This window comes from Lepisosteus oculatus, chromosome 6, assembly GCF_040954835.1.
Source record: "Lepisosteus oculatus isolate fLepOcu1 chromosome 6, fLepOcu1.hap2, whole genome shotgun sequence".
Lineage (NCBI taxonomy): Eukaryota > Metazoa > Chordata > Actinopteri > Semionotiformes > Lepisosteidae > Lepisosteus > Lepisosteus oculatus.
The window spans coordinates 48,407,266-48,420,155 of NC_090701.1; the positions used below are offsets into that span (position 1 = coordinate 48,407,266).

The 12,890-nt window shown below is 32.8% G+C and overlaps 1 protein-coding gene across 2 annotated transcripts in view; it reads right to left on the bottom strand.

Moving 5' to 3' along the window:
* rb1cc1 (RB1-inducible coiled-coil 1) overlaps positions 1–12,890 on the bottom strand; it is a 65,994-nt gene that overhangs the window by 16,468 nt on the left and 36,636 nt on the right. For both annotated transcript variants that reach the window (XM_015353655.2, XM_006633930.3), the window contains exons 15-17: positions 9,439–11,369; positions 8,161–8,320; positions 143–251 (exon numbers count right to left, since the gene is read on the bottom strand). In XM_015353655.2, the coding sequence (XP_015209141.1) occupies positions 143–251; positions 8,161–8,320; positions 9,439–11,369 (2,200 nt within the window). The remainder of the gene's footprint in view (positions 1–142; positions 252–8,160; positions 8,321–9,438; positions 11,370–12,890) is intronic.

Here is a 12,890-nt window from a genome sequence, read left to right on the forward strand (position 1 = left end):
TGGTAAATCTGCTTGTGCAGCACCGGGGCCTCACAAACGCAAATGCTGACATTTACACAACAGCTGTGAAAGGATCCTACTGTTCGTGCATGGTGGTCATTTTAAGTACTTGTACAAAAGTAGTAAGTAAAGAGGAACAGACCTTTATCCCTTTCTTGTTGTTCAGTTATTTTTTTAAGCTTGTCACTCAGCTCGTTTATTATTTGTTCCTTCTTCGTTTTTTCTCTTGTCAGAACAGTGTTGAAGTTTGTCTGCCAAAAACACAAGCCAATTTATTAAACAGAAATGGTACATTGACAACACCTTGTTAAAGACCAGTTTTACAGAACGCTCACTATAATTTTTAGATAAAAGTTTGTTTTTAACTTTAAAAGGAATGATATTCATCTTGATGTACCACAACTACAGTCTACTAAAAACTAAAACTAAAACAGTCCAGAGACATTTTAAGATGGCTGGTCTGCCTATCTGGAGAATGATAAGAAGAGGATCCCATTAAACCTTAAGGTAACTGCAAACGGCACTACAAAACTGTGAAATATAAAAAAATATGTGAAACATAAACCATTTAAGGACAGCATCTGGCAAAGTACATAATTCTGTATCAAGAATACCAAGATAATGAATCATTCCCAAATAAAAAGTAAAAACAATAGCTTACTGTGTTTGTTACAACATAATGTACAATAATACTCACACTGTGCAACTAACTGATAGGATGGCATAAAATAATCTGGTATCAGCGTGACATGAAAGAGAGATTTCCATATACATGGCAATTTAAACAGTTTTAATTTAAACATTCATATCATTGTTTATTCAGTTGGTTACAAATTATTGTGAATAAAAAATACAGGCTGTTTGGACAATCACATGACTGTCATGAAGTGCTACAGTTATCAGAGGGTAAAAGCAAAACAGCATTAGGAAAATAGCACTTCAGTTCTACTGTGTGTGTTCTGTAGTGGCTACAATGAACACAATGTAAATTACATAAAAACATTTTCTAGATATTATTCTTATTAGAATGTTTATATATCTACTTAAACTAAATTGTTCAAAGTAATTTCTACAAAAAAAACACATTCAAATACAAACATACACATACAGCCACAGCTAAACATCAAAAGTAACAAAAGAAAGCAAGACCTTATTTATTTTAATTTGGTCATGTACCAAGGTTTGTCAATAAAAATTATAATACAACATATTCTGTCGCTACCTGTGCAGTAAAAAGTGCCTCTAGCCAATAGGTAAAAAAAACTTATGGAATACTTCTTATAGAATAATCCTTGACCCTCATTTTTCCTTCAAGATGTAATAATAAATCTAATGTTAGTCTAGCTTACCCATGCAATTACACTACGGACACCATAGAATTGACTGTCCAATTTCCTCCAACAAGCAGCATTTCCATTCAATTCAAGACTATCTTGACTTCATGTTCAAAAATGTATTTTTATAGTTTTACTTTCCATGTAATCTCAAAGCTGACAGACATAACATAAAAATAAACATCAATACTCTAGCAGATATAATTAAGCCCATGTCTTTTACGTCACATAAAATCAAACTTTAATGAAATACTCAATGTAATCTAAAATGGGAAATTTTACTAATTAATAACTATAACATATGACTTTTTTTATTACATTTATAAGGGAAAAGAACTCTAATCATCTGCTGATTGAAGTCATCATTGAAGCATGCTGAACACACTCTGTGTCCAACAGTGATGTATCTTTATTGTGTATAAAGTAATAGATAAAATATGCATAGTTTTCAATAAAATCTCTTTTGGTCTACTGATCTCTTATCCATCTTAACATTAGGATTTTCAGTGTCTAAAGACTGATGTTTATGACTCCACTGACTTCTGTGGTTGCTAATTATTCACGTCTCTGTGCTCACAAGAAATCTTCAACTTCCTATCGTTACTGCATGTTCAATACGCTTAAAAGATAATGATAATGATAAAGATCATCATTATTAAATGGCTTTAGTGCACATTTGTTAAGTGATCTTGATATTTAAGAAAAGCTGCAAAGGAGAAGAATAATGTGCATTTTGCCTTTAAAAATTATATTCTCCTTATTTCAAATTCCACTGATAGCTGGGATTTCTTATTTCTAGGATTTCTTATTTATTGCACATCTCCAGTCATTGTTTACACATCTGTATTGTTTACATACAAACTGTCTACATGTTTACTTGTACATTGTCAACTGTTTGTATATTCTCTAAATGCACTGTTTGCACTTTGTGTTTTTACACTTGTTTTACAATCGAGAGACTTTCTGAAAGTAAGAATTCCATTGTACCAGTACATGTACTGGTTACATATGGCAATAAAGTTCAAGTTCAAGGATTACAGGCCATTTTATAGTTTAATTACATATGTCATATGAATAATGTTTCACTGTTACTGTGTAAATACACAATATAATAAACTTAAAACAAGTTTCTGGAGTGCAGGAAGTGAAACATGAAGATGTGCTCATGTTTTATTCACTAAGCAACTGTGTGGGAATGAAATTAAATCATTCCATTTAATCTGGTCAATAACTCTTTAATTTTTCAAGGTTTCTATTTTCTGTTATTGTTTTTTAATTTTGTTAAATTATTATTTTAAAGAGCTGTCTTGGCTTAAAAATAAACATTTTTTAAAAAAAATGACAGGCTAACAAAAACTTTAGCAGATGTTTAACGTCCATTTTGTCCCAGAATGGCACATCAAAAGAAAATAATTAAGTAGGCTCACAGAACAGACAGTGAAAAAGGAAATACCTTAAATGAGTTCCATCTAAATTCTAAAAAAAGTATTAAAACTGCTTAAATAATTGTGTCTTGTTGTAGTATTCGTAAGTAATATTGTATATAAGAGATAATTCATTAAAATTACCTGTAATAATTAATAAAACCCAAATGGCAAATCGAGTTTAGTCTAATCTGAAGAAATAAAAAAAACGTGACTGAGTGAACAATAGCTCTTTTTAGAGAACAATTACTTAGATGACAGCTATTCATCCATGGCAGGAAACTTGAATGGGTTAAGGTCATAGCTATTTTAAAGCAGCATTTATTTCAAAAGAGAGAGTTATTTCATTAACCTCTCTTTCTTAGTAGTCTACTGACGTAAATGGTAAGTACATGTTTAAACGTATTTACCCCGTTGTGCAAAAGTAAATGACTATAGAGTAGTCATGCACTACCTGCTGATATATAAAAAGATGTGACTTTAGGACTAAGTGATTCACCAAATAAATTCAGTGGCAAAATGTATTATCAGATGGGGGAAAATATCGCTGTTGAAAGATTTTTTAAAAATTGTATCTTAACAAAAAAACAAATATTGTATTAATATTTGAGGTAAACTGAAGAAAGAGAGGGAAAGATTGAGAATTTGAAGGGCAAGTGGTGGCAATTTACTAATTAAATCAATCAGAAATAGTACATTGAATTAGTTTATGATAACTTATGAACAGAGCCTTTGCAACAGTACAACACATCAGTAATATATTTAAGATAATCATAATTTGTTTAAATTTCTCTATCATTATCACAGGCAATGGGAGTCTATAACTATTTAGTGCAAAAAAGACGACAAGGTTATTGGCTTATATCACATAAAAAATATCACATAAGATCGGCATGCTGTGTACAGAGCATGTGACAAAACTGCAACAGCCGAAAAGGGATAAACATTAAACATCATGATACGGTACCTATGTAGAAAGCTCCATAAGGCTGTTATTATAGTCACTAACTTGCAGTAAAGGACTGTTATTTATTTTTTCCTACGGATTCTCATCTTATGTTAAAAAGGTGATCCTACACAATACATATCCAATTACTCAATACAATTCCAATCAATTCAAAGAGGCAGAGTCAATTTGTGTGTAGCCATTTCAACTCACTCAAAATTCATTTGAACTCATTTGAATTCACTCAAAAACAAAGTTGTTTGATTTAACAAAAAAAAAAATTCTGGTTTAATAAAAAGAAACCTTGGCACTGCTTGTACTTAATGATACTGAACAAGAATCATCTGAATACTGTCGAATTAAAGTTACTAAGATCTTGGTCTTATGCCTTTGTGTCACATATTGTAGAAACTTCACTTCATTGTAGAAGTGAAGTTATGCTATTTATTTTTATTAAACATAGCCTCATTCTGAACAAGGCTTCAATTATTTATTTGCTTTCCTCAATATATATTTGGAATTTACTTTTGTATATTATATTTTACTCATTTTAAAAACAAGAAAAACTTAGGTAAAAACATGTGAGAAGAAACATTTAATGTTGCAAGTTGTGCTGTGATTTAAGTTGTTGAACACAACCAAGTGACTACCCAAAACCGTCCCGAGCTATTTAAAGATACTTCTCTGCCAAAAACAGAAAATATACCAGCAACATAGGTCCATAAATTGTACACAATTTCTTAACTTATTTTATGTTACCGGCTGATACAAATAACTTATAAAGTTATAATTATCACATACTCATACATCGCAGGGTAACAGATTGTAGAATTAATCATCTCATGTATTCATTGTCAAACTCAATGTAGCATAAATGGCTCAAACTAACAGCTCAAGCAAAAGGAAATGCACAATCTTAAATTTTGTGTGTTAAAGGGCAGCCTTAAGTCTTTCTCACGCTTAAAATATGTGCAGTGTCACTAAACATTACATCTATGAGTGTTATTTTTCAGATTCACAAGACTTCAGAAGTAGAAAATAACTCACTATAGTTTTTTTTAAGTACTTACAGCCATAAATTAGGGCTATATAGCAGAACAAAAACAAGAGATGTCCCCCAGTTTCATAATTTACTTTCCATAAATTACTTTTTGTACTTTGGTTTCATCCTAGTGAAACTTGTGTAATCAGTATATACCATTCACTTTTGAACTTTATTCAAACATGATATTTATTTAGATTGAGCACCACTGCTCTGCTATAGAACAGGGCTTACCGTGGAATCGCAATTCTCTTTTCGGCATAGGTACACACAGACATTTGTCTAATGGTGCCATACTTGCCTGTCAAGTTCTAACAGAGGTTCTGATGACCCCAAATGTTCCACTCCACTGTTTATTGGACGCCAGACCACAAGATCTTCCCACAACACAGGGAAAATGTGCCGTCCAAATTAATCCTCCCTGTTTCCGCAGGGCATAAGGGTTTGTACAAGAAAGAATCAACTGAAAATACTTGTAAATTTAAAAGCCCTAAAGGTGAAGGCAATAAATGCATAACTCCACAGACTCAAATGGCAAGATAATGTGCTCTCACATGAAACTAATAAGTTCAGTCAGTCCATATCGCCTCTTCTATGCTTTAATGTTTATCTCAGTAAATAAGTTTATATAGGAGCCCTTTACATACTGAATGTAACACAAGATAGTTAAATCCTAGTGCTCTCCCTTATTTAGTTGACCTGTATACGGTGATACAGTTTTTGAGAAATGCCAAGTTTCATAAAAAACAAAGGCATTATTTTGTCAGGTTTGCCATAAAGTAGTAGATTCTATTCTCAACACTGTTCTGCTATTTTAGAGAACTACAGTTCCAGGAAAACATTTCCTCCTTTTAGATCTTCTGAATTTTTGCATGCTTTCCCCACTGACACAACTTTTTTTTCACACAGCGACACTGGATGTTGGATGACTTTACTTACGAAATAAATAAAATAAGCACCAAACATTTGTGTTATTTTTATCTTTCAGGGTCCATTTATGTATTATTGGATCCACATGAACCTCATAACATTCAATGGCAAAAATGTATAGCAAAATGCAGAACATCTGCTAAGGGATGAATACGTTTTTATTGAACTGCTTTTCACATGGTGGGCTGACCTGAGAAATCTGTGACAATTGTATTGGTATTATAACCAACCTTTTACTCATGTAGGTTTTAATATTGAAGGAAAATAACTGTAAGATGCAACTTGTTTTACATACTTTACGTTCACATCCCAAATTTTTCAAAATTGTGGGAAATTACATGTTCTGAGAACAAAATTTAAATGATAGAATATGCAATATGTTAGAATCAAGTATATAATGCATTTAACCTCACATAAAAAATAAATCTTGATTTTAAGTACAAGAATAAAGCCTGAAATTCAAAAAGGCAACCAGCATGGCCAGGTGCAATCACTGACTAGGTTTATATGCCTTATATAAACTTGTATTAGCCACCACTGTTAATAAAATGCAATACAGTATATGCACTTTCACACTCATTCTGTGAGAAATCTCTGTCTTTATGAGACAAGAGTGTGTAAACAAGATAGGAGCAGTGGTCACAACATTTATGTTTGTAGGTAAACCCAAACAATGATAGTTATTATTATACTAATACGTTCATCTTAAATGCTGGCCCTTTAAGAAGTGTTTTTCTTCTAAAAAAAGAAGAAACTAAAAAAAAGTAAAGAAACTGCATTACTTTACAATTTTACAAAGATTTGGATCACATGCTGTATTTCACTTGAGAAACTGTGTTGTTTTTAAGCAGGCATCATAATGTTCACAACATTTATATATTATTTACATAATATTTACATATTAACTACCGCTGATGTTATAAAAGCATGCTGGACAAGCAACGTTTCTTTCATCTGTCAGTTTTAAAAAATAACCTTTAGTAGAATGGATTGAAACTATTAAAAGTGAGTAAAGATACAGTTTGGTCTAAAGGTCTTAAAGTTTCAACTTTAATGGATAAAAATAACATAACCTGAGACTTACTTAAAAAATACAGTTTTCTTTTATTTGACATCAATAAAATCCCTATATTGGCAATATATTCTAAATCACATAAATTCACTATTCCTCTAATAAGTGACTGCATTCACTGCAAATAGACTACTGACTAATTCTTTGCTTGTGGACCTATATAGAAGACTGCACTATTGACAATGAAAAAATAATAACCATGGAGAGCATTGCTGCGTTAAGCAATATGTATTTATGTTTATGAAAAAAATATTATGTTAAGAACATAATAAAACAAAGGCCTCTTTTTTAAATAAATACTTACGTTTTATATCTTTGGTTTCTAGGAAAAGCCTACTCAGAATCTTGAAGCATCCATAAATTTCTATAATCATATATTCATTTAAAAAGTATTATAATTTTATCATTATCATAATCTGTAATGAAAGAGTGGCAGGGGTTCACACCAATTTAACAACAATTTTACAACATTATTTTGAATAGTTTGAAACATAACTTTTAATAAAAGAAACTCCTGAACTGAACCAAACCAAAAATAAAAAGTAAATAATTAAGTCCAAACCTACATTTAACTGAAGAAAAACATTTTCCTTTTTCTGGTTAAGAGTTCAATAGTTTTAAGAGTTTCAGAATATGAAAATTCACACTATAGTTGTATATTTATGTATATATATGAAAAGTTCCTACTTGTTCTCTGTAGTAAAGATCACTATTTAATAAGAGGACGTATTTTTTTTTTCCTGCAGTAGGAAGGAATTTGCCAACACTAATAAAAAGGAATATTAGTCTAAAAGAGGTTTAGTTCAAAAAAGGTTCTTAATTCCAATGAGCTTTAGATCCACACAGTATACTAGAATGCAAACGCATGCAGGGTTTACACAACCATTTAAACCTTTAGCAACAAAAGGCAAAAATAAATACTCCCACGTGAATCATTATAAACCATCTGCATGACCTCCTACTGAGGTGACTAAAAACACAAGAGACTAAGTCAGAGACAGGCAGCCAGTTTTGGGGGAAAATTCAGGGCTGTTTTTAACATTATTTTTTAAAGGCTTCATGGACATAAAAGTTGTTTTTCCCTAGCATGGTTCTGTATCAAACAGACTTACAAAAGAGTAGGTCATTGTGACTTGGAAATTATCCTTAGGAATCTAGGAATGTCCATTCCAAGTTCCATAGAAATTCTATGAGCATTTTCTTAAGCTACATTGAGAACGGGAATGTTATATATGTTCATACGCCTCCACAACTTCACTATTGGAAGAAATGTTGCTGGTTCATCCGTAACAGAGGATAAATGCAAATGAACAAATATATACCTGCTTTTAACTGTATCAGAAGTTGACAGAGCTGAACATGACATGAAAGACATGACAGAGTGCATTTTAAAGAACCCCACAAGGTGCTACCTGCTGTTCTGCAATGAGTGATGTTTTCAGGGTCTGCAATTCTTCATTTTTCCTCTTCTCCAGATCTTCTAGCTGTGTCCGTAAGGCAGCACTCTCTTCTTGTAACCTCTCCTGGAGATCAGTATCGAGTACTGGTTTTTCAGAGATGGCCTCAGAATGCCTTATATAACAAAACAGAGCAGTAATTATGATCCATGATTGTGTACAATTCGAAAACTTCCAAAATTAAACTGCACTACGAGAACATCAACGACACTGTACACCAATCATCAGCGACATATCAAATCAATTGAACAATGCCGAGTGAAAGTATTTCCACAGGAACAATAACTTTTTTTCTCTTGGCAGAAAAAAAAAATTACATTACAGATCCACATCTAGAAAATGAAGCACTAGGAACAATCCGTGCATACTAAAAGTTATAACTCATCTACAACATTAAAAGAATTATAAAAAAGCTGTGTCTGTTCTACAGAAATAGTAACAGTAGTGGCAAATGATTTTTTTTTATTTAATCTGATATTTCTAATGTGCATGCCACCCCACATCAGTGGTTCCTTACAGCGTCATACTACTGAAGTTCCTGTAGCACGTGTAGTGTATTTTTTAAAAGTTCTAGCCCTGTATTAAAAATATTTTTAATCAGTTTTAATTAAATGTATCTTGCAATGTACCACTACAAAATACTACTGTGTTTTGAATTTGCATAGTGTATTGCACTGAGCAATATACCTGCTGTTTGGAAATGTATTGATCAGCCATATTCATCCAGAACTGCCCAAGAGTTTGTTCCTACTACTATGGCAATGAAATCATATACATTTTTATCACTACTCTCATATACACATAAAATTGAATGTTTTAATTAAATTTCTGAATTACAATATTTTTTCTTAGAGAAAATTCTAATAGAAAAATATAAATTAATAGTAATGACCAGCAAATACAATATCATTATTAGAAGACTGCAAAAGTAATAAAGGATGTCTTCTAAGATTAAAAAAAAAAGTATGGAATACATAATTGCAATGAAGTTTTTCAATTTTCAGAACCTGTGCAAAAAGGCAAAACGGTGAATACTTCCATTGAATAACTTCCTACTGTAGCTGTAACATTTATAAAGACCAACATTTCAACACTAGGTAGAAGAACACAGATACTGACAGTCTAAGCAATATGAATAGAGTAACAAGGATGTTACACTTTATTCTGCATGTTGTGAATTCCCACTTGAAATTTCCTAACAGATAATATCCTTTTAAAACCATCATCACTTACCGTGCACCAAAACCTTTTTCTTTTAGCTGATTTTCAAGCTGTTTTACTCTTTCTAAAAGTTGCTCTTCAATTAACCCCTTGCGATGTTCAAACTCTTTAGTGGCTTCGGATAAGGCAGCCTTAACTGCTTCCTCTTTTTCTTTATCCATACCTTGGATAACAGTCTGTTTCACTTGTGCTAGACTGTTTGAAAGAAGTTCATTTTCTGCCTGCAGTTGGCAGATTATTGTCTTTAATTGCTGCTGTTGCTCCTGAAAGGCTCTTTCATTTTCTTCTGTCTCTTTTTTGTGAGCTGCAAGATGATTCTCCAGATCACTCTGGATTTGCTGTACTTGCTCTGCAAGGGCTTTCTCAGTATCAAGTGCTTTCTGTCGAACAGATGAAAGTTCACTGTGAAGTAAAGTGGTCTCCTCTTCATGTCTGTCCACAAGCTCAGAGATACAGTGATCTTTTTCGATCCTCATTAGAGTTCTCAACTCTGCAATTCCGACCTCATATTCATCATTCTTAGTTTGAAGTTGCTGTTTTAGATCACTAATCTCTTTTCTCAGAGCTTTGGTCTCCATTTCAACTCTGGAATTTATAGTTTCCTCTTGGTGAGATTTGCTTTCTTCATACAGTAACTTTATTTCTTCTGTTTCCGCTTCCTTAAGTGCCATTTCAACTTCCAACTTACACCTCACATCTGAGAGTTCAGAAATTCTAAGTTCAAGTTCCTTCAGATGACTTTCCCGTGCTCTCAACTCTGTCCTATGGACCTCTAGTAGTTCATCCAGCTTTGCCATGTTTTCTTTAGTTAAAGCATCACGTTCTACCTGATGCTCATTTTTTAAAGCTTCCAGGTCCTCACCATGCTTTGCCTGAAGCCTTTCCGCCAGATCCTTGAGGTGAGACTGTTCCAGGCTTTCAAGTTCAAGCTTCATTTTTTGTTGACTACGTTCAATCTCAAAGTGAAGATGTTCTAACTGATCTGCTAGTGATTCTCTGGACTGCAAGAGGGACTGTATTTCATTATTTTGTGCCAAAATGTTTTGCTCCAAATCACATAATTTTTGTTTTTGACAGCTTTCAGATTTTACAAACCTGTCCTTTTCCTCTTTTAACAAAGATATTTCGTTTTCTTTATGTTGTATGGTTTCTTCAAGGCCGAGCAAAGCCTTTTTCAGGTCTTTTAGGATGTTTTGGTTCACTTCTGATACGTCTTTAAGATTTTGAATTTCTTTTTCATGATCTGTTTTGAGAAGTTGCAATTCCTGCTGATGCTGTTGTTTTAAGTCCTCCTCGAGGGAATACCTAATACTGACAATGATGTTTTGTATTTCTGCTGACACAGATTTTAAAGCATAGCTGAAATCTCGTTGCTCTTTCTGAACCAGACCACGGAAATGGCAAAGATCTTCCTTGATGCTTCTCAAATTACATTGGGACTCTTCAGCAGCGAATCTATATTTTTCTATGCATACTTTTAACATTGCAATTCTTGAGTTCTCTTTTTCCAATGTTGTTGTATCCTGAATACGTTTGCTATCAATTGCATTAATAACAGATGAATAAAGAGATTCCACCATCATTTCAGGACTTGTTGGATCACTGATAGCAGTGGGGGAAGCAGGGTTCTCTTCAATGACAAACTCGTTAACTGCAGACATAAAATCTGATTCAGGGCTCTCTGCTAAAGAGTCCAAGTCTAGAGATTCTTGTTTCAAAACTGGATCCATGTTTGGATGTCCAATAGTCTCAAAATCAAATGTATGGGCATCAATGCTGTCTGGAGATAAATCCTCTAATGGAGCTGGCAGATTCAGAGGCTGACAGAGGGGAGCCTGAAGAGTAAGTGATGTTGGTGTTTTGGAAGAGGTAGAAATAGTTCCGGTTGCACTTTCAGACCTTGGTATTGTGGTGGATCTTTGAGCCGCCTGGCTGTTAGATGCCTGATGGAATATTTATGAAAAAAACAAACATTAAGTACAAATAAGACAGTATAGAGATCTGTGATTTTAACTACAGTTTCATTACAAAAATACAAATATTCCTCAAAATGGCAGAACCAAACCTTTAAAACATACAAATAAAACATATATTTAATATTTAAACATTTAATTCCAAAATATTTACATCTATTAAATGTGTCCAATTCTATATGCGCTTAAACCTTGCTTAAACTATTTACTAAACCTTTCAACATGAATATCCACACTCCTGAGAGCCCAGTTTCTTATCATAATGCAATTTTGAAACATTTCATTGCAATCAAAAATTTAATTAACCCTGGACTGCATCAAAGAAAGATAAAATCAAAATAAAGTAAATTATAAAAAAATATTATTTGTGCACAGCAGCTTTGAAATAAAAAAGTGGAAGCTATATGAGGCTACTTAAAAGAAAAAAAGTTCTCATCATCATTACAAGGCTAAAGTGGATTTCACATGTACAAGGCCAGAGTGAAGTGGGAAGACAAAAATGTCCTTAAAAATGCCTCCTGTGTATGTAAATGTTTTTGCTGTGTGGCAGAAATACTGCATCACTATTAAAGTGATTTTTTTACATTCTCCAATGTAATTTTTAATCCATCACAGTAAGCTCAGGTCAAATATAATGTAATGATGGGAAGGGAAAAGAAACAGCCTTCAATCACACATTTTCTGGGGAAACTAATATAACAACAGGCATAAAGAACTGTGCCTTTATGCTCTAAAGTTCTTTGAAAGATATTTTAAAAAAATAAACATGCAATTTAATGATTAGATATACATACCCCATATCTTCAATACAAATAATAAAAAATTATAAATACATAAAGAATGGTTTTTCAATTAAAACATTGGGCTCAGTTTGTAATTACCCTGGAGTGGGGGGACTTTGTCAGCTTGCAAACTTCAAAGTAACACGTAAGAGATTAATTCCATACTCTAAACATTTTTAAAGCTTTTTGGCATGGAATTAATGACTGCAGAAAATAGCTGTATCCTTGCTTAATTGTAATTAATTGGATTGGAATGTGGGATTCTCACATTTGTCACTGTAAATACTTCCAGGCTGCATCTGTGTCATTTTCTTTGAAAGTTTGTTTAATTTTGTATCTTCACAAGCCTTACATTAACATCAAAGTTCGGACTTTCCATATGCAAAAGCCTTCTAAACCACACTACCACAGGCAAGGATTTTCCACAATATATTCACATATGTAAAAAAACACTTGAAAAACCATGATCCTATGAAGATGTTGTTAGCCGGAAAATGTACTATCGATTTATTGTAATTCTGTTTGATACACAAAGGAAAGTTTCTAATCAACATCAGTCCCACTTCTATCTACAGGCCACTTCGAAATTAATCTTAAGAATAGAGAAAAATATGTACATCAGCTAGTAAAGGAAAAGATACTTTATGGTACTATTTACATTTCCCCAGAAGCAAGTTCACAAAACTGTCAGACAAAAAGTGCTGTTGTA